Source organism: Vidua chalybeata, chromosome 5, assembly GCF_026979565.1.
Source record: "Vidua chalybeata isolate OUT-0048 chromosome 5, bVidCha1 merged haplotype, whole genome shotgun sequence".
Classification (NCBI taxonomy): Eukaryota; Metazoa; Chordata; class Aves; order Passeriformes; family Viduidae; genus Vidua; species Vidua chalybeata.
This window is the reverse complement of record NC_071534.1, coordinates 27,389,108-27,410,815: the sequence shown is the minus strand read 5'-3', so window position 1 is coordinate 27,410,815 and position 21,708 is coordinate 27,389,108. Positions and strand designations below refer to the sequence as shown.

General features: G+C 41.3%; 1 protein-coding gene across 3 annotated transcripts in view; it reads left to right on the top strand.

Annotated features, from left to right (window-relative positions):
* Positions 1-4,284, top strand: part of DGKI (diacylglycerol kinase iota) — a 198,664-nt gene extending 194,380 nt beyond the window's left edge. For 2 of the 3 annotated variants that reach the window (XM_053943691.1, XM_053943690.1), the window contains 2 exons: positions 1,166-1,265; positions 2,164-4,284. In XM_053943691.1, coding sequence (XP_053799666.1) covers positions 1,166-1,265; positions 2,164-2,280 — 217 coding nt within the window. In that variant the 3' untranslated portion in view covers positions 2,281-4,284. Of the gene's footprint in view, positions 1-987; positions 1,126-1,165; positions 1,266-2,163 lie in introns of those variants that run through there. The other variant, XM_053943692.1, reaches the window with a different exon arrangement.
* Positions 4,285-21,708: the final 17,424 nt, after the last annotated feature.

Sequence of the window (21,708 nt, the reverse complement as noted above, 5' to 3'; positions counted from 1 at the left end):
GAGCAAAGTCCAGAGGTGACAGGGATGGGATGGACTGCCTGGTTCTTTTCATCCAGGGATGTAGCACCACCACATAAAGTGTCAGTGAGCACAGCTATGAGGGCTTCCCTTTACAGAGGTTCCTCTACCTCTAACTCTTGGAAAGGGAAGGTTCAAGCTGTTACTGGCAGTATGAATTTGTCTTTTGGTCCTCAGGGGGAAATAGGATGGTATCCTATTCTGATACTGGTTCTGGTGCAGCAAGGGCATATTGATGACAAGGTTGCCTCTTAGTATTTCAACATCCCCTGTCATGGATGGGGGCTGAGATTCTTTTATGTACTCTGTGTAGGTAGGTGCAAGATTTGTCCTGCTACATGTATTTCTTGTAATTTGCTCTTTCACAAGTTATGTAATGGCCCTTGTTGTTGGATACTGATATTAAGGACTCCTTTTCAACCCACTCAAAGCATAGTTTCCTCTTTTTCCTAGGTAAATCTAGATAGATTTCTTTACTCTCAGTAAAGAGTAAGCTAGTTTCAGTCAGTTTCAGAATCCTGTCAGACTTAGCTGCAGTCTGAGTGAAAAGCTTTGCAACAAATGTGCTCCCACCACACATTCTTCTCTGCTGGAAAGCATGTATTTAATCTTCCCTGGTAGCTCAGCAGTCCAGTGGTGGAAAACACATGAGAGCTCTTACTCTCATACATCCAAGAGAGCGGGGTATCAGAATTGGGGCAGCAAGTGCACCAGTCATAGCTTTGGTGGGTAGGATTTTTCTAGGATGATTCCAAGAATGAGGTTGAGGAAAGAAATTGCAGGAAGAAACAAACCCTGTTGTTGTTTTGCCTGCTGTGAAATAAGAAGGTGGCTAGCTTGCCTTTGCAGCAATTAACAGAGTTGGTGGTTGGACGGGAATGTGACATTCAGTCCTCTGAATACGTAAAATCTGTCAATGTTTCTTTCCCATCCCTCAGAAGTTCTTCGTCTGCTATTTGTGCATTGCAGGCTTTCCTACTGAGTCAAAGGATGTAGATGCTAAGGGAGAGAGTGCACAATCTACCTCTGCCAGCAAGAGGGAACTTCGCAGAAATGCAGCATCCTTCTGTGTCTATCTGCTCCTCATGCTTCGTAAATGTACATTGGTGTGATGTGTCTCACTGCTGGTTTCTGTACTTTGGTCTAGGGGTGAGACAGCATTACATAAGGCAGCCTGCCAGCGCCACCGCGCCGTCTGCCAGCTCCTGGTGGATGCGGGAGCCTCTCTGAGAAAGACAGACTCCAAGGTAACGCAGCTCCATCAGCCACTTACAAACCCCTGCAGCCGAGCGAGACAGCAGCATCCGGCCCTGCTGTTTGCATGACTCAGGCTTCCGTGTGTGTGCCGAGGGCAGCTCCTTTTAAGCAAGCTATTTTTATAGAGAAAACTGTATTGATTTAAACAAACACAAGAGACTTCTGTCCCCAATGTGGGTCACTGTCACCATAGTGAAAGTCTGGCCTCAAACTATTCGGTGCATTGGGTGTGAATGAGACATCTCCATGGCACAGCAGTATTCTCCTCCTGTGTGGTAAAAAGAGAGGCCTGTGGGCAAGGACCACCTGCAGGAGCCTTGGTTTCTGATTGCACAGCATCTGTGAGGCTTGATTATTGTGGCTGGCTTGCTTTGTGAGGATGGCTATTTTCTTTTGCCTTGGCTTGCCCCTATGCTCACTGGCGTGACACTAACCACAGCACTCTCTTGGTGTAAACTTGACTGAGAAAGAAATCTGGGAAAAATGAAATCCAGGGAATATTCTGTCATTACAGCAATCTGCTTAGGAACATGGTTGAGAAGCTGCCTCTCTGGAGTTTCTGTGCACAAGCACCCTGTGGTCAGCAGCTTGAGAGCGAGTTGGTTTTCTGGACTCCACAATCAGGAGCACCTTTGCTGCAGCTGGGTCAAATCAAAACCAATTTCTGCCTTCTTGGGCTCTATGAGGTAGCCTGTAATGGGAAGAGAGGTCATCTATGATTCTATCATCTCATGTTCAGATGGCAGAATTGTACATTGCAAAAAGCTTTCTGAAACAGATAAAATCCAGACAAGTGGCTTCTGACTTGTTAATCATCTTGTGCCTAGAAATCATCTGTTGTTCTAAATGTGTTAGCACAAGACTTTCTCTTCATGTTTCCTATTACAGGGTAAGACCCCTCGTGACAGGGCTCAGCAAGCTGGTGATCCAGATCTGGCCTCCTACCTGGAGAGTCGACAAAACTATCAAATGGTTTCCCACGAGGATCTAGAGACAGCAGTCTGATGTCTGAGAGGATCCCTGGAAATCTTGAGACTGCACCTGAGGCACTTGGGCATTGTGTGAGGAAGAAACTGATGGAACCCACGTGTCTCACTCTTGAGGAAAATACCTGAGGACATGCCACCAGTTTCTAAGGGCTACTGAGTCTTGCTGCGGAACGGTTATGTTCCATAAGTTAGCCCATGATGGATGAGGTGGGACACTCAAAGGTCTGTGGAATCCATAGGCCACAAAAATTTACCTTATTGCTTCCAGCAAGTAGCATGAACTTCTCCCATGTTCATCTGTATAATTTATTAAAAAAAAAAGAAAAAAAGGAAAGAGTCAAGAGGGTGTAGGGGAACAAAATCCAAACTAACTGGTACATTGAGCCACCCAACCAGGCTCTGCTCCATCCTTACAGTTTCCTGCATTGTTTTTATTCTCCTGTTCCCCTCACTTCTCATCAGTTAAATATTACTTGTTATCTCTGTGTTGTCTTCACAAATGGTCAGGCAGTAGCAAAATGTTGGAGGAGCTCTGGATGCCCTTAAGAAATATCCAGTGTTTTTACCAGCTACATTCCCTCCCCTGCCATCCTCTCAGAAGCTGAATTGTCCGTACCCAGCCTCCATGGAGTTTCCTTGGTTTTGGAGAGGATGCTGCTTATTGCCTTGTTACCCAGGGTTTGTGGCACAGTCATATTAACAGCAGTGATAAAACCCAACCTTATCATTGCTGGGCATATGGTTATGGCATCCTCACAAGACAGGCATTTGTATGGAGAGGAGCTCTGTGGGATTTTCCATGCTGAATGGCAGAGCAGAAAGTCACCAGGAAGGTTTCTCATATCACTTTTGTGCGTGTAATGGCTGACCCAGTTCTTCTTAGGTTTCAGGCCTGCCTAGAAGTTGATAGCTGTTCTTTACTTCTGAAAAGATGGGTTTTCCACTGGGGAGAGATTTGTGCAAGACTGAGGGAATTCTGATGGACTCAGTGACAGACCTAGTCCCTTTTGCAGCTCAGCCAGAGGGAGGAAGGAGACCTGGAACATCAGCAGCCAGCCTGGGCTTGCTGCTGCCAACAAACAAATGGGCACTGGCCTGGTCACATTGGGAATGGGAAAACCTTCTTTGACTGAACCTGTAAACTATCTGATTTTTCAGGGGAACCAAGTTTTGGGGAGTCTGTCCCTGGAGAAAGACAAGCAGCAGCTCTTTGCCTTGTTACCCACAATAGGTTTGAAATGTAAAGCTTAGCTGCTGTAAAGGCCAGCTGTGTCTTCTGTACTCATCTGTTCTCTGTCTTATAACCATAAAAGAAGAGAAAGCAAACAAATACACAGGCATAAATAAAATGTTTCATCTTTGGGTTTCCAATTGCTACAGATATCTCAGTTGACAAAATAGCAGAGCTTCCACTTCTACTTTGTCAGACCAGTGCCCATGAAGATGCTCATGGCTGACTTGTGACATAACTCTTGCAATACATTTTTGAATTTTGCTTTGTTGTTTAAATCAAAAGATCCACCAGTGTTTGTTTTCACATCCCTTGCTAGGGGTAGCTCTCTGGTAGATGGTGATCATTGGGGTTACATACATTTGGAAACCATGAAAATAACTCAGGTCATTATCCAGATAAGTTTTTCTTCTTTGGTAGAAGTGGAGAAAATCAAATGAATGCAATTTTTTTTTTTAAGCACGAGTGATTGTTGTGGTAGGGAGTGGGGAGCTGAACAATATATTTTAATTTTTTTCCTCTTTTCAAAAGTTAATTTGATATGGGCAAAATATTTCTTTAGTATTTCTTCCTCTGGAAGGAAACTATATATATTTGTAATCTATAGATCAATGGCACCATGAAATGTATTTTGTCTTACTTTCTGTCTTTACCTTTCTCATTTAAAAAATAAAATATGAAAGCCAAATTACTTCCCTTGATAATTATCCAGGGGCTTGTGGAGAAAATAAGTGTGTGTATATATTAGAACAGAATTTGGCAACTGTTAAAATAAAAACTCAGAATATCGTTTTGGTGTATGTGATATTTCCACAAGGAAAGACCCTCACACTGTGGTTTCATGGTTTTGCATCATTTCCCAGCTGTGAGAAAAGACATTACTGTAATATTTCTATACATTTGATGAAAACAAGTTGCTTTACTGATCTGAGAAATGGAGGAAGTTTCAATAGCACAGGAGCTTGGCTCTGTCCTGTGCTGAGGCCAAGCTGAGTATGGTCACTGAGCCTGTGAGAGCCCCCTGATTGTTTAGGCCCATGAAGCAGCTTACTTTCATCACAGGTAGCCTCCAGAGGCCAGATGTGGATTATGATAAGGGAGCTGCTTCTGGTCCCTCTGTCCCCAGTTGTCCTCCCCTTGTCAGTTCATCCCTGGTACCCAGGAGATGCCTGCAGCTGTGGCTGGCTCTGAAGCAGCTTGGCAGGATAGGCAGATTTCCTGAGCAATTTTGTGCCATTTGGACTGCTCAGAGGAACTCAGAGCATGCGAGAGAGCGTGGCTTGCCTTTTTCACTGAAAGCTGGACTATGATGGTATGATCAGAGTGAGCCTGTTGTGTCTCTGGAAAACTGCCTGTGCTGTGTGCTCAGTAGGAGACAGCTACTGTATGATAAAAATAGCCCCTAGCACTGGAGGGAGGGCAGGACCAGGCTGGACGTGGTGCCTTTTAACGTTTGAGGTGTTCTGAAGCACTGCACATGTGAGGCACTAGGTACTGGTGGGGTTTGCTATCTGCAGGTAACAGAGCACATCTGTTGTTTTCCACAACGGCTCGTGCGTGGCAAGGAATATCAAAAGTTGGTTCACCGAGGGCAGTTTGGGACCAGGACTATTCCTTATCCTTTTCACGTGTGGTGGGATTACCAGAAGCAGGCAAACTCTGCAGCAGTTAAAGGTAACTCATATGTATTGAATCTTTGGATCACTTGGAGTCTAGATTAGTACAGTACAACTGTGCCTGCACTGGGCAGGGCCCAAATTCCAGCATGCAGCTGGGAGTCCAATTAAATTACATGTAAAACATTTCCATTTACTAAAGCATCTGTTCAGTGGCTGTGTCTGTTAATATGTGTATATTACTATATGTATGTATATTTATAAATATCAGTATGCATGTATATAGGTGCACACATACACATGCAAACACACTTGAAATTGTGCCATTTGAATGACAAAGCCCCTAGGGATGCTCAGCTACTGAGATTGCTGGACTGACAAAATGTCATTTTCCATTTTAATTTGTTATTAAAGGGAAGCTTTTTCAGTAGGACTGGGGAGCTTCTGAATTGTTCCATTGTACTGGTTTTACTATCTCATTTTGGAGTTAAATGGAGGGAAAGAAAGTATTTATAATGTTGATAAATAAATTTAATTTTGTAATTTAATAGCATCAGTTACTCTTATTATTTCATGTTTCAATGCTAGAGGTATCTTTTATGTGTTATTCAAGGCATGATGATGTCATACATTTTTTACTCATTATAGCATAGAATGGCAGTGGACAGGGGCACATTGCACTAGACCAGGCTGCTCAGAGCTCCATCTAAGCTGACCTTGAACACTTCCAGGCATGGGTCATCCACCACTTCTCTGGGCATCCCTCAATACTGTGATGTGTGAGGCTGAGCTTTTGGTTATGCAAAACTTATGCTTATGCAATGCTTATGCTGAGTTATGCCTTGAACAGGGGTTCAAGGCAAATTTTGCCTGTTACAAAACAGGTGTCAGACTCAAGTGGCTCTTTCACTCTTTCATGTGGTGTCTTGCTTGTCTGTGTTTTAGCCTTTTAAGATGTTTGTAGGTGTTTTTACTGAAAACCAAGGTGTTTCTACTCTTGCTTTCCCCCAGCAGCAGTAGAATTGCTCAGTCCCAACTCATGGTGCTGTAGCCTGGAATCAGTCTACATGAGATGTCCCCTGCTACATTAGGACTGTCATACAGAAGAACCATAGATGAAGAAAATAGTACAAAATTGATATTTTGTTGCCACTGGTCTTCACAGGTGTATTTGCTGAGCTGGTACTGTTGTGTAAGAATAGATGGGGCACATAGTTTTTCTGGTCATGTGGCTGTGGGAGGTTTGTTTTAGTAATATTTCATGGCTCTTTGGCTCATTTTTGTCTTTGTCTTTGCTGTGATGGTGAAACATATGGTAGTGAAAGTTTCTAACACAAATTAATCTAGAAAGGGCTGTTTCCCTTTCAGCCATCCCAGATGCCTTCTGTGGGACATGCTTATGTGTTGACCCTTCCAGGATGACAAAAGTATGTTGACATGATCTGTCTCTGAGGTATGAAATGGGCAAGATACATTGGTAGCCTTAAGTTTTCTGGGAGCTTAATAGTACTCGAGGAATGTATGGGCATGCTGGAAATTTGAATGCCTTGAAAAAGCCCCAAGGAAATTCTCTCCTTGTACTTTATCTACTACAAGAAAAAAGCAGTTCCTTGTGCTGATCCATTTGAGGTGTGTCATTTTCCTTCTCCCACTTTTGCACCAAACTAACATCTATAGAGAAGTATTTTATTAGACTTGTTTTTAAGCTTGCTACAAGTACCATTTTGACCTCCATTTTACCTATTCTTTTCCATTAATAAGATAATGTTTCATCTTTTTATTTTCCTCAGTGAATCTGAGCCAAAATGACATTGGGTTATTAATTTCCTAATTAGTCTAAATCATCAAATGTGAGTATATTTGGACATTTCAGCAGTCCTGGAAACAGCTTATATTCCTGTGCCTTTCTGGATACATGTGAGGCTATGTGGTACTCATTGTCTCATTTTCCTTTCTTAGCAACTATTTTTCTTAGCAATAGGTTGCTACAGCCTTAAATTCCATTATCTGCCTGCCAAAATCTGTTGATTGCAGCAGCAACTCACTAATGTGGTGCAAGCTACTCCAGGTGGCCACAGCAAGTGACCATGGCTACTCTTAGCCCAGGTTCTGCCATGGCACTGGACTTCTCTGGACTGCCTGCCTGAGGTCCCCTGCAGGTACCAGAGCTCAGGGGTTTCCCCTCCCTGGTGTGTTTCCAGCACTGCTGCCCGTGGTTGTGCCCACAGAGTGGTATTCTCTCACCCCCTGTACATGTGCACTGGAGCAGCACCCCCTACCTTGGCCAAGGAATTTCCTGGCCCACGTACTGTGCCATGTGTGCAAAAGGGGAAAATTCCCTCCCTCGGGCCTTGATCACACGAGTAAATTCATTACATTTGACTTCAGTGATTAGGCAGGCTTAGAGCTGAATAACCTTACTGTATTCAGCCATCAGAGTGCATCTTGTCTCCTGCCTTATTTATAAGGTGCCACATTCCAGTCTCAGCTGTAGTTTCTTGTTTCCCTGACTAATTTAAAAAAAACAACAACAAAAAAATCCAAACCAAAAGACAAAAAAAACCAATCTATCCTGTGCAGTACACATGTATCTAGTTACCCGGAGAGTAGGGAAGGCAGGCAGATCATTTAAAAATCTCCTGATTCTGAGGTAGTACCTCATAACTTCTAAAGTCTGAGCAGGGGGAAGCCTTGCAACAAAAGCATTTGTTTCAATATTAACACATCTATATTTCAGGAAATAAATTGATGCTAAGTCCTGTTAAAACAGTCAGCTTAGATCTCCTTTGTGTCAGAGATTTGGTGGATTCAAGGAGGCAGAAATTCTCTTGACAGACACATAAAGGTAGGTGAATGCCCAAAAGAGCAAAAAAACTACTTTCTTCAAAAATCTGTTTCTATTTTGCCACCCTCATCTACTAGAATCAGAGCTCTGATTTGGGAATGCTATTTCAGAGTTCACCAATATTTTAACAGCCTCAGCATTCATATGCAAAGTATTTAAAAACTGCAGCATTTTGAAATGCAAGAAAAAAAATCACTATTTCTTTGAGCAATATAATACTACATATATAATTGCCTCGTCTCTTGCCAGCCTCCTTTTGCTGGTGAAGTGCCACACCTGGCTCTTCAATTAGTCCCCGTCTGGGAGGCTGCTTGACGTGTAGCCCAGCACTCAGTGAAGTGTGCACTGTGGCAATCCAATGCCAAAGAGCTGCTGCAATTACCTAACTACTAGCATATGAACCATGTGAAATTCATTTCTTAGTGTTGCTCTTCATTTTAATGAGAAAAATGCCCTTTTGATTCCAGCTACCTTCAGTTTCCACTCTTTTCCTCAACCTCTGGTCAAGAAGAAGTAGAAGGTAATCTCTGTTCCTACAGAATCCAAATCCTGTCTAGGAACTGTACAAATCACTTAGGTTTGTAGGTGTGGAGAAGAAGCTCAAGAAGCTCTTGAGTGTGATGGAGCAGAGATGAGTGATTTCTACTTGGCTAATTAGGCTTTAATAAGCAGTCCCACTTTTCTAGGGCTGCTTTTCCTGTGTGACATTCACATAAAAAATGAAAGAGGACAAAATTAGAAAAGCAAAGTTAAGCTGGCCCCTGGGAGTGGGGAATTCTACAGAATGGCTTCCACATGCATTGTTCTTTTCTCAATAGGGGGTTGTAATGCTACTTCTTGAATGACACTGTAATGAGTAATTATGTATCATAATTAGATATATCTAATTTTAATAGTGAGGTAGGTGCTCACTGTGTCCAATATTTATGTCACCCAGATGCAGAGGTATTCCTGCCCCTGTAGAGATCACCAGACAGTCTAGAGGAGGACACCCTTCTGTTTGCAAAGCTTTAGGCTTTGTGAAGTGAGACATGAGCCCTAAGGTGAGCAAGGTCAGCCCTCCCTGTTCCTGAGCCACGCTGGAGGCTTTCCTTTCAAATGAATGGAGGCAATGCCACATCAAAATAAATGTTTGCTGTAGGTCACAAAGTGAATAGCTGTCCTTCTTCTCCTGTGCCCTGCTTCAGCCCTTTTCCAAGACCATTTTTTTTTCTCTTCATCAGAATGGGAAGTCTGTTGATGTGCCTGTTTTAATAGAAGATGGGTGCAGTTGTTGTTTGTGGTCTTGCTACTGTTGTAAGACCTTATCTACATGGCATAGGGGAGGAGTACATTCATGTCAAAGCTAAGGAAAAAAGTGATCTTGCTGGCAGCTAATGACAGGAAGGAAATAGAACATAATATTATTTAAATTTAATTTTAAATATTCTTCAGTGCTCTTTGCTTTTTTCTTCATTTCCCCCCCCCACCCTTTTAGAGATTCTGTACTGAGGTCTTTAATCTTTCATTACCTCTTCTTTCCTTAGTAAATTCTACCTTCATTTTTGACTGGAAAGGTCAAAGTCCTGCTTATATGCTTACCCTTGGGACACTTCTGCTTGACCAGTCACAGATGGTTGGATGTCCTCTGACCATGTAAAGACATGGGTAGGGAATGTTGAAATTCTCTGTACTAGGAATGAGCTGGATGTGCAGTACTAAAGACTCCTCTGAGGGCAGTAATGCCCAAGTTGTAATCTCAGGATCAAACAGATGGGAAGTATGAGGGACTTTGGTTTTTCATACCTGAGGGCTTGATTTCAGCCTTTCCAGACTTAGTTTTAATATCAATAGGAAAATTCTTATATCTATTTTTTTTTGTCTACTCTCATCTTTCTTCCCTTTGTGATTTTCCTGTTAAAAAAATCTTTTCCTGGGCAAATGAAATTTTGTTACTCTGTGCTTATGCTTGCAAGAAGAGGCAGCTGCTTCCAACTGGCAAGCGAGCGTGCTGGTCTCATGCAAAAAGGCTGGCTTTGCTACTGTACAGTTTTCTGCTCAGCATGTACCTCACAGAAATCACAGGGAGATGGCAGGGGCTTATCAGGATTTTTTGTTCCGTTTACATGTCACTGCAGAGTGATTCTCTTCCATCTGCCTCCTTTGATCACGCAACAGCTTTGGGAGGAAAGAAAAGAAGTGGCTGAGCCTTCAAAGAACTAAGCAGCTCTTGGGAGCTTTGTCTCTCCCTAGCTTGCTGCTGTACCTCACAGAGCTGGGAGAGGGAAAGCAGGGGATGCTTTATGTGCAGAAAGATCAATCTCACACCTCACTGGCAAAAGTAACAACTCTTTGAAGGGACCTATTCTGACACCCCATCAGTGCCATGTAGAGTGTAAAATACATATGGACAGCAGCAAGCCTGTAGGGGCTGACTTCCTTTCCTAAGGGCTCTTCCAAGCACATTTTGATTCTCTTCCTGGTGCCTCATGACAGGGATTCCTGCTTGTGTCTTCCCAGAGTAATCATCCTGAGGATGTCCTTTGTAATGGGTGCCATCCAGCTGCCCTCACACCATGTGGTACATGTGCTCTGTGTCCTGTAACTCCATTGGAAAATTAAATAATCAAGAGTTAAAATCCCTTTCAAAATGGACTTAGGAGCTTGGCCACCGGCCCACCAGGGTGCAGTGCACTGGGGAGGGGAATATGGAATGGAATATGACTGCCAACATTTCTCTGTAGAAATCTCCTCAAGGTGAAATGTGCTTTCACAGTGGGAAATGAAAGTTATTTTTCTCCTGCCCATATTATTTTGTGTTGCAAGCCCTGTGCCAGTCATTTTGGATGCAGACAGCTTTTTGGAAGCAGGAGGCTTTTGAAAGATTTTTGAAAGTCTAGCCAATGATGAAGCTGAGGACTTGTGTTCTGCAGCTCCCACACAAACCTTCTGGCAGTCCGTGGAGGTTTCAGTGTCCTCTCTGAGTCAGTGAGCAGAATATTTTGCTACAAGCTACCGGCCTGCCTTTGTGCCACTGGTATTGCTGCTTTGCACAGCTTTTAGAACAGCTATGGTTTTGCAGCCTTGCAGTGGGGAAAAACACAGTGGTATGGGGGAAAACATGCTTTTCCTATGGACACAAACACTCCTCAGCTGCAGTTTCGTGCAAATGAAAATGCAATGTATGTAAGACTGAGCTCGGTTTATGAGACTGTCACAGCTAGCTTGGTGAGGATTTATTTCCAGCAAGACCTGACTTTTTGTTTTGCTGCAAAACAAAGAAGATTATGCAAAAAATAATCACTTAGTTTAATGGTATGCTTCTGTCTTAGGATAGTTAACAAGTTTAACTATGTGCCACATGGTTGTGTCACAGAATAGGGAAAGTATTCACTATCAGAGTTTATCAGAATTCTCTCCGGAGGTACTGGGGTCGAAGAGATGGGTCCAAAGGTAGCAAATCACGGGTTTGAGGTTGTATTCCTGCTACTTCCATTGAGTCCTTTTGGGTAAATAATTTAGCCTTACTGTGCCTCAGTTTTCTTATCTGTAAAATGGGGATAATATCATCTCCCCATACACAAATAGGTAAGGTGTTTTGTGTTACAAGCCTGAAATATGCTCTATATTAAATGTTTTGGAATTGTATGGGCTTTGGTTTTCTTGTTTGGTGGCTTGGGTTTTGTGTGTTTTTTTTTTTTTTTTTTTTTTTTTTTTTTTTTGTTTTTTTTTTTTTTTTTGGTTTTTTTTGGGTTTTTTTTTTTGGTTTTTTTTGTTTTTTTTTTGTTTGTTTTGTTTTGTTTGTTTTGTGTGGGTTTTATTATTATTATTTTATATTGTGCCTTGTAATGTTACTCGTCTTCTGCTTCTTCTGAAGCCATTTTTTGCTCCAGAGAATGAGAGGAGCCCTGTCCCATGATTTTTAGTTTAAATGGTTTAAATTGAGATAGCAAAGAGGGATGGAGAATGAGAATTTTCCAATGAGCTATTTTGCACTTTTCATGCTTGATTTCCATGTTTGAACTATCTTGTATTAAAAGTTGCAACTCAGGTAATATTTCAAGTCAATGAAAGCATTCAGGTGGTTTATCTCTCTTCAGAGAAGAGTATTTTGCTGAATTTTAGAGCAGCTTTATTCCATTGTATTGAGTTCATTGAGCACAGAATGTTTCCTTTGGGAGTGCCCATCTCAGAAATAACTCTTTCTGTCACCTCTCTGCTATTATGCTGTTATGACAGAATATTGCCTAAGAGTCCAGAAGTCATCACTTTGGTTTGTTGATGTGAAAGGTTTCTGGGCAATGGACAGAAACATTTGAGGGAACAGATTCCCTGGCCTTCATATTAACATCTCCTCTGGCCACCTGGCAAATGGGATATGAAAATTGGTAAAGTACAAGGACAAGGGTTAACAAAGATTTAGGGAGCTGGAAGTGTCTTGTGCAAAAAGGAAGGAGGCTAGGAAGGAGTCATCAAGGCCAGGAAGGAGTGGGATGGTGATGAACAGACTCTTGATGGAAAGCCTGAGTTTCATCAAGCTATATATATGTATATATATATATATATATATATATGCTTCCTGGAGATGGTGGAGAAAGGACAATGGGCAGATTTTGATCTCTGCACTAGCTTCACTCCTGGTGAACCAAGATGTGACTGAGGTCAGAAGCTGGACCATTCTATAATGTGTTTGACCCCCTGAACCGAGCAGTAAATTCAAATAACAAATGAGCATTTTTAACCTACATGTCGTGGGCATCCAGAGTTCCAGTATTTGTATATATCCTATTATCTGAACCCACATCTGCTCCAAGAGTTGTAATAACACCTCAAAGGGCTCTTTTATGCTACCTGACCCTGTGCATAATGCGCTGGAGCATCTTGAGGCTGCCAGCTGGCAAAAGGAACCTGAGGCATGCAGCAGCACCCATGAATGGAGGATGTTTGTTTAACAGAGAATCAAGGCACAGGTAATCATCCGTGAGGGGGAATACAAGAAGGAGGAGGGGCTTTTTGTAACAAAGTAAGAAAGTATTTTCTTCCACTATTTTCTTGCATTTCCTATTTATACAAAGTATCTTTATCACTGTCTTGCTAACTAAAGAGATTTTAAAGTGGGGGAAGGAAGAAATATGTATACAGTGAAAGAGCTGGTTAATGTTCCTTTTGGACACTTTTTCTGTATTGTGACTTGTGTGGAAATGTACAGAATAAAAAGTGAAGAAGTGCATGCCTTGGCTGGGCTGAGTTTCTTTGTGTTATTTGCCAGCAGAGCTGGGTTACTGCTTCTGACAGAGTGGAAAGACTGGTGTGACTTGGAAGTTGTGAAGAGTGGAGGGGCAGTGGAGGAAAGGGAGCCAGGGGTCAAAATTCTGCATATGTGTGTATATATGTGCATATCTGCTGGTGTAGAGAAGGGAGTGTTAAACCTCTGTATAAATCAGCTTCAAGCTCATGGTAAAGAAAAAAGTTTATAGTACCTTTTAATACTTCCAGGAACATCTTTTCAGTCCCTTAGTAAACTCAGATTGCCAGCACAGCATTCAGTGTGTGCAGGAGAGAACCAGCAGAGATTAGCAGGACTGTAATGTAGGTGTGTAGGTCACCTCAGGATCTTAGGTAACCACCTCAGGAGAGTTTCTCCAGTGCATTCTCTGGTTCACCTCCATGTTATCTCAGGACCAACCCATAAGCATATAACGAAACTTTGCTTGTTTCTGCCCAGCTGTGTCTGATGGAAAATTTTTTGAGAATTTCATGGCCATTGCTTGCTTTCTTGTCTTCAGCGGCTCCCCTCCCTGCCTCACTCAGGAGTTTCTGTGCCATTTCTGACACAAAAGTTTTGTAACCTTTCTTCTATGCAAGTCAGTATTTCCTAACAGCTCCCCTGCCTCTGAAATTGTCCCACTCTGAAATTGTATTTCTGAATCATTCTGTGATGTTTCCTTTGTCCTGTCTCTCTGGGACAGTGCCTGCCCCCAAAACACCTCCCTCACACATGGTTCTGTCTCCCTCCTCCACTCCAAGCCCTTTGATGCTCGCTGCTGTTGCCAGCAGCCAGCTGTGTGCATGTCTTTTAAAAGATGTCTTAAGCTCCCTTTTCCTGCTGTCTCAGACAGCTTAGGAATATTATTATTATTAATAAGAGTAGTACTAAAAGCACTGACTGTTCTGCCTGTGCAGGACTGGCTGGGGCTGGATGAGGATGTAGCCTAGTCATGAGTTCCCTGCACAGCAAGAAACAACTACCAAGCACTGCTTTGACGTTCATGAGCCCTGTGGTACAAAGCACTGGCTCCTCTGGGGTCCTTCACAGCCACCAGCTGCACCAAATGGCTGCCAGCTGCTCTCTGGAAATGTGTGTGGAGAAGTGGTGCTTTTTGATGTGCTCGGGGCTGCCCCCACAGCAACCTCTGGAGGTGCTCCACCACCTGCAGGCAGAGCTGCTCAGTGGTGCATCTAAAAAAATGAGAAAACAGCTTTGCATCCTACTGGGTTTGAACCCCAAATTCTTGCATGTGTGTGGCCTTACACATGTTCTGAAGAGAGTCCAACTGCTCTTTTCTCATTCATTGTAATTTCTCCTGTAATTTCAGCTCTGTTAACTGTTTCTAACACAGGGCTGTTTCTTGCTTATATTCCCTACAAAATTCTTTAATAGAGCTGGTGAAATCCGTAACTGTATACACACACACACATATATATATTAAAATATCTATCTCATAGACTAATATACTTAACTGAGGAATTCCCTTTTTCATGCAACCTTTCTTTACATATGAAATGTAATAATGTTTCTTTAAAAAGCTAAGGCTTTCATAGTAGGAATGTAACTACAATGAAAACAATAAAACCCCATTCTTGGGAGGAAAAAACCCAATCCTGACAGGAATTATTTGCTTTGAAACCTTTTCTCCCCAAAACCCCTGCAGCTTCACCGCAGCCAAGTGATTTCAGCATTTCCCTGCAGTTAAAATGTGGTTCTCCCTAACAAGGGACCTTTTAAACTAGGGAGTGATGCTTGTAAGACATGTTGCCAAGGTTGTTAAGTCTAAAAATAGGTAAATATTGGAAGCAGTCCCATAATTTCAAGGTGTTTGATCTCATGTTTTCACATTCAAGGCTTGATATTGCTACATGAGTATTGTATTTGCAGCTGTATTGTTCACAGCAGCACAAGGAAACCTTCAGAGGTGCACCCTCTCTGCTTCTGCCTCACCTATCCACAATCTAAATTAGCACCAGGGATGTATAAGAGTGTGTTTGTTAGGAGCTGTTGCCATGTGAGTGTGGAGTTAGAAGTATTAGTGGGTCAAGTGCATAGATTCTGCTGCTCTCATTCAGTAAGGCAAGCACTTCTGCAGTATTAAAGGTGAGCTGTGATTTTCAAGATACAGAAAAGTAAAGGGTTTGTTTCCCATGGATAAGAAACAGGAGTTGGCTGCTAGGTGTTGATTCAGATGTTCAATCTGTAGACGACAGGAAGCCAGGAGAATCGAACGCTGCCTGGTTAACACCTATAAACAGTTTGCTATCAGGGAACTAATGAAAATTAGTAGGACTGACTGTCAGAAGAACTTCTGACTGCAGCCTCCATTGCTCTCCATTTGTCTCCGAAGCATGTAACACCTTGACAGGGAGCCACAGAGGTTTCAGCTTTTGGATGAAACCTTCTGCTAAAATTAGAGGGAGGAGGAGGCTTCTCTCCAAAGGATATAAGTAGACCTGCTCAGGAGGAAGTTCTGTTACTCTCCACAAAACACGGAGGGCACAGAGTAGTCGGAATCTCTTTTGTTGTTGGTGGTTGGTTGGCTTTTTTAAGGGTGATAAGGGAATGAAGAAGTGACTTAAAAAGGAAAGAATAAGATTTAAAATGTAGTTCTGAATAGTTTGGATCCCAGAGCTCAAATCTGACTGACCTTGAGTCAAAAACTGTGTTAGCTGATTCAGACTAGTGTTTTGTGTCTAGATTTTGGGGATTTTCTTCTTGATATAATCAGCCAACAGGCTGAAGACTGTGTTTGCTTTAAACAGGGTATGGTTGCCTTCTCTTTTTGTTAATACATATATGTACCTCATAAATTTCTTCACTGACAGAGCTGATGATATTCTAATAAGCTCTGGTCTTTCTCAGTCCATATATGAATACATACTTAGCTCCAGGAGTATCTGTGTTTTGCTAATGTGTCTCACTATCATCCCTGAGGTACATCTTAATGGGATGCAAGGCTCCATATAAATATAAGGGGTTATTATTCTGGCTGCTCACTCTTTTTCCTTGTTCCTCCCTTCTGCCTTTTATGAAATGTATAATGAACAGTGGTGTCCAGCTGAATGTGATGATTGTACAGTAAGGGGTCACTGGATAACCAGCAGTTTCTCCATGTAACACTGCTATTAAAAGTTCTTGTTAGTCTTTCCAGTCACTTAAAGGTTTTTTTTGTAGCTTGAAGTTTTCACCAATACAAAACCAAGTGAGCAGTGTCTGATTCCATAAGTCACCCTGAAATTCTTATACTAGATTTGCAGTCAAGCTGATTTTTACTTGCAGTGACCATCTCTAAGAAGTGACCTCTTAATGGGAGAGCAAGGTCAGTATTGCAGTGCTCTGGAGATCATCTATAGCTTTTCTTCACCTTTTTAATAATGAAGAAGGTCCAATCTATGGCCAGAAATGAATCACCTTTGTGCTTATGTGGGGGAAAGAGAATAAGGGATAATTAGGATTATGAAGTGCTGTTTGATTTAGAATGCCAATACTTTCTGACCTTCTCATTTAAGATTTCTTTTTTTTAAAGTTTCTGTAATTTCCTGTATTCTAATTTTGAAAATTCAGTGATACAGGATCTGATGATCTTCTTTTTTTTTTTTTTTTGTTATTATTAATAACAAACACTGAGATTAATCTTTTCAGAGTATTGATTCACAGTTCCTTCTAAATTGCAACCTTTTTCAGTGTCTCAACTCAGTCATCCAATAAAAAAGACATCTGTAAAAAGGGCCTTATGTATGTGTAAGGTGAAGGGTCTGGAGCAAGGGTCTGAAGAGGAGCAGCTGTGGGAGTTGAAGCTGTTCAGCCTGGAGAAAAGGAGGCTCATGGGAGACCTTATTGTTCTCTACCATTACCTGAGAACAAGTGATGGTACAAGAGGAAATAGCCTTGAGTTGTGCCTGGTGAGGTTTGGGTTGGATTTTAGGAAAAGTCTCTTCATCAAAAGGGTTGGCAAGCACTGGAACAGGCTGTCCTGGGAAGTGGTTGTGTTGGAGCCACTGGAGGCATTTAAAAACTGTGTAGATGTGGCTTTTAGTGATGTGGTTTAGTGGTGCACTTGACAGTGTTTGGTTAATGGTTGGACTGATCTTAAAGGTCCTTTCCAACCTAAATGATTCTGTGATTCTATGAAGATCTTGGATCCAAGGATTTGGGAATGGTGGATAATTCAGGAACTTCATTGGCCAAAGCTAGTTTCTCTGCTTTAGATTCTTTCTTACTACCTGTGACTTGAGGAAACAAAACTTTTTGGTGTGAGAAATTAACATTCTGTTTCCAGACTGTGATGTCCAGCTCTAGTTGTCTCAGATCTGAACTTTGGTTCTACCCAAGCATATTGAACCTTCCGTTTGTTACTGCCCTTTTTTCTAACCAATATGAGATTTTTTGGAAGCTCTTTGTTATGTTTCCTCACTAGATTACAGAAACAGTTTGCGTATATTATATAACCTATACATAAATATAAATTTTATTATACAAATGTAGACTAATTTATGTTGGTGGGAACATCTGATCCAGTCTTGCACTCAAAGAAGGGTCAACTTTGAGGTTAGGGCACGATTATCAGGGTTGGATCCTTGAATTTAGGACCCTTATTTAGGTCATATCAAGGCCTTCTTTGGATTTTTATAAAAGCAGAAAGAAAGAAAAAAGTATTTGCTATAAGGAACAGGGAATATGAATTGACAAATAGAAACACAAAATGTGTATGATTTTCAGAATCAGGTGCTGAACACACCACAGACAACTAAAGAGAGGCTCCTTTACTCAGTCACCCAGGAAATCACTGGTGGGTGTAAAGAATAGACCTGTAAGTCCTCTGACTCTCACTATGTTAACCTCACATCTGGCAAATTCTGTTGCACTGTGTGTCTCCTATTGAGTTTTCCAGTTTCTGCAGTCTCTTGTGTCAAAGGTATTTTCATGAACTTATGCACTTTTCTTTCAGTTGTTAGGTTTTGTTGTGGTGGTGGGGTTTTTTTGTGGTTTTTTTTTTTTTTTTTTTCCTTGAAGCTAAAAGTTGCATTCCTATTGTGCAGAAAATAGGAAACAGAAAACAGATTTGTTCTTCTCAAATGTGTTGGGTCTTTAAATGGAAACTGGGAGGAGAAGGAAGGGACAGCCTGCAGCCCTGCCACATTCTTTCCATTGATACACATGGACACCAGGAAAAAGTCTGATTCTGATCCCCTAAAACAATAGACATGGAAATGTTTTCTCTTTGTTCGTTTTTCTTCTGTCCATCTTAATGTGAGCATAGCAGTAAAAAGCACTACAGGGCCTGGTTTAAGACTGTCAGTCAGTGGAAAAAGAGAGAGCTGCTTTCTCCACAGGTTCAAATACCACTGCACTGGCCAACAACAACAACAACAAAATGGCTTTATCTCAGTGTGAGCTGAACCTAACAGTTAAAAAATGATCTGTTCAGGGTACAGCTGAGTTCATGCTTACCCAAACATGGTCGTGGAGGAGCAGTGTGTTTGACTGGAAGAAGCACATAGAATTTCCAGGTAAGCAGGTAGGTAATTCCTCATCTTCCTGCCACAAGGGTGTGAGGTGGAGGCTCCCATGGAAGTGTCACGATGTAGATACAGCTCAGCCAACTGACTCAGGCCTCAGTGACCACTGTCTTCCAGTCCTCGTCATCATTTTCTTCAATAACCATGAAGAAAGGGAATCTGATGAGATCTGGTGCAGCAACAAGGCAAAGAGAAACCAGTGCCAGCATGGTTTGTCCTAGAATGGGAGAAGGCAAAATGCAGGGCTGAAGCTCCAGCCAGGGGGGGCAGAAGGGCCAGTTCCTGTCTCACACATACACACACAGAGGCCAGCCAGCATCCAGAGGCTTGAACTTGGCATTTATTTTGCTTACTAATTAAAAAATATGCAAATACTGGCTTTAACTTATCTTAACCATTGGGATGAACACCAGTATAGAGCATGCAGTAATATTGATGTAGCTTTCAGTTCTCGGATGAAATTTGCTACAGTTTTGAATAACAAATGAAGAAAACTAATTATCCTTATGGTAGAACTACTATTCCAAGCCTTCTTTTTTCATTTTCTCAATCTTTCAAACTTACCTTTTGAAACAATTATGCCCATTCTTGGCTGTTGCTCTTATTAATATATTAAAATATTAATTAAGGGGAAAAAAAAAGCAACACAAAAAACTACACCAAAAAAACCCCAAACCTTGACCAAAGGGGACTAATTTAATCCTCTTCATATGCTAATTGCACAAAGGCTTTTAAGAGTTCATAGTGAAAAATTTGGCACGAGAATGAGGTCAAAACCAGCAGTTCAGTCTTGTCCCATGTCTCAAGTATTGATGAGATGTATGAAACAAGACCTCTTTAAGCTGGAGGACATTTAGTTAATGACTTTAACAGATATGAATGCCAGAATTTTAACAGTCAAGTTGGTCGAGTAATTCTGCACAAGGGTAACAGGAAATCACTTTCCATTTTCTTTAATTCATCTTCATTTTTTTAGACAGCCTGAGCTTAAAAATTATCTGAATTCTGAAGAGATTCCAAATCCAACACTCTTCCTCTTCTCAACCATCCCACATAAAAAAGCACCTGAATGTTAAAACAATATTGTTGGCCTCTCTCAAATTCTATTCAATAATCTTAGTGGGTGGGATTTGAATTTTGAATGGTTGTAATCAGAGAAAAGTTTGAATCAGTCATGGTTTTGAGACATCTTGGGTGATACCTTGATGTCCCGGGAATTGTGATCCTGAAGTTTAATAAACATATTATTATTGCAGCCTGAGAAGGTGTAAATTCCAATGAATTTACCTACTCAACAGAGCAGGTCTTGGGGTTTTTTGTCTTGTTTTTTTTTTTTTTTTTTTTTTTTTTTCTTCCTTTAATAACAGTAAGCCCAGCAAAATTTGCCTTGAATCCCCCTCCTAGAACAATTCTTGTAGCAAAGTACCAGGTAATATTTCAGACTCAGTCACACAGCTGGCTTATTGAGTTAGTGGGGAAACCACAGGTGAGAATCAGCTCCACAGGAGAAGAGCCCAGATGCAATGTGCCTGCACTGGGATCTGGGCATTCCTTACAGGATAAATCTACCTCCTAGCCAGGCTGGGGCAGCAGGGGAATCCAGCTGTGGGGGTTCATCTAGGATTTAATAAAAATGTTATCCCTGCTAATAAACCAGGATTCCATGGAGGATGGCATTTTCCTGTCCAGATCAGGTAGTGTATCAGTTTGCATGGATTTTACCCATCTTCACTTTTCAATTTCATGAATAAACAAACCCACAAAAGACACACTTGCTAAACAAGTTCATGGATTCCCAGCACTTCTTTCATCATCAGAATAACCAGGGGAAAAACACCATATAAAAAGCATTGAATTACATTTGTGACCTGGTCCTATGCCTATGCTTCAAAATTAGGTGTTTTTCATTTTTTTGACCAACACTGTAAGAATAATTTGAAACATAAAGGGAGTATCATTTTACAACATTCCAAAACAATATTTCATCTGGAAAATGAACGGTACCCATAGATGCTGGAGTAAAGACAGGCAATGCAGCGAGGAAAGTGCTCCTCATTTCCTATCCCAGACAGCTGAAACAAAACAGATGTCACACACACACATACACAGAAGGGAAAAAAATTAATCAAAATCTAAAACATGTCACCAAAGAAAGAATTCAGGCAATAGTGATAAAGGGTCACAGACTCATATGAGCTCCTTGTTACAGACTCGTTTTCTACCTCCTGAAAAGATATGATGAAGGCAATGGAGATAGGCAAATTGTACCAGAAGCATGGGAATTTTGTAAAATATTGGGAGCATTCCAATATATACAATATTGCCTTTAGGCAGTTAACTGTGGTTCCTAAGACAAATCTGGTGGTGTTGCAGCTTTCAACTCCTTGCAATTTCTAGATGTGCATTATTTATGCTGTCCTAATCAGATCTTATATTAGCATCATTTAGACAAAGAGAAGGATGCAGGTTATTTAAAGAGAGGGATGAATGCTGAAGAGAGAGACAGAACTCAACTGTTTGGAAAGGTCTACTTTGCAATATCATAACATTTAGGCAGAATAACTAGAACAAGAGTACCTCTGGTGAGGTAAAAACAATTCTGAACAATCTCATGTAGCATTGAAAAGGAAATTGAAAAAGCAAAAATATTGCTACTGAAGTACAAGTACATATATCCTCTTAGGTTCTGACTATAATTTCATCAATAAAGTCAGATATTAATTAATTAACATTAATACTAAAGTTAAGACAAAAGGAACCTTAGCTAAGATTGTGTTCCTCTGTTTTAAAGATTGCATAAATACTACTAAAAAAAACATGGTATCTTCAAAAGGCCTAAAGTACCTGAGGGATCTTAGAAAACAGGATGAGACCCTGTTCCTATCCACTTCTCGGTAGAAATAAGAAGACTAATGACCAGAAGAGCTGTGCATGATACAGGGTAAGCCTGATTGTTCCCTCTCTTTAAAGTAGAACCATGTA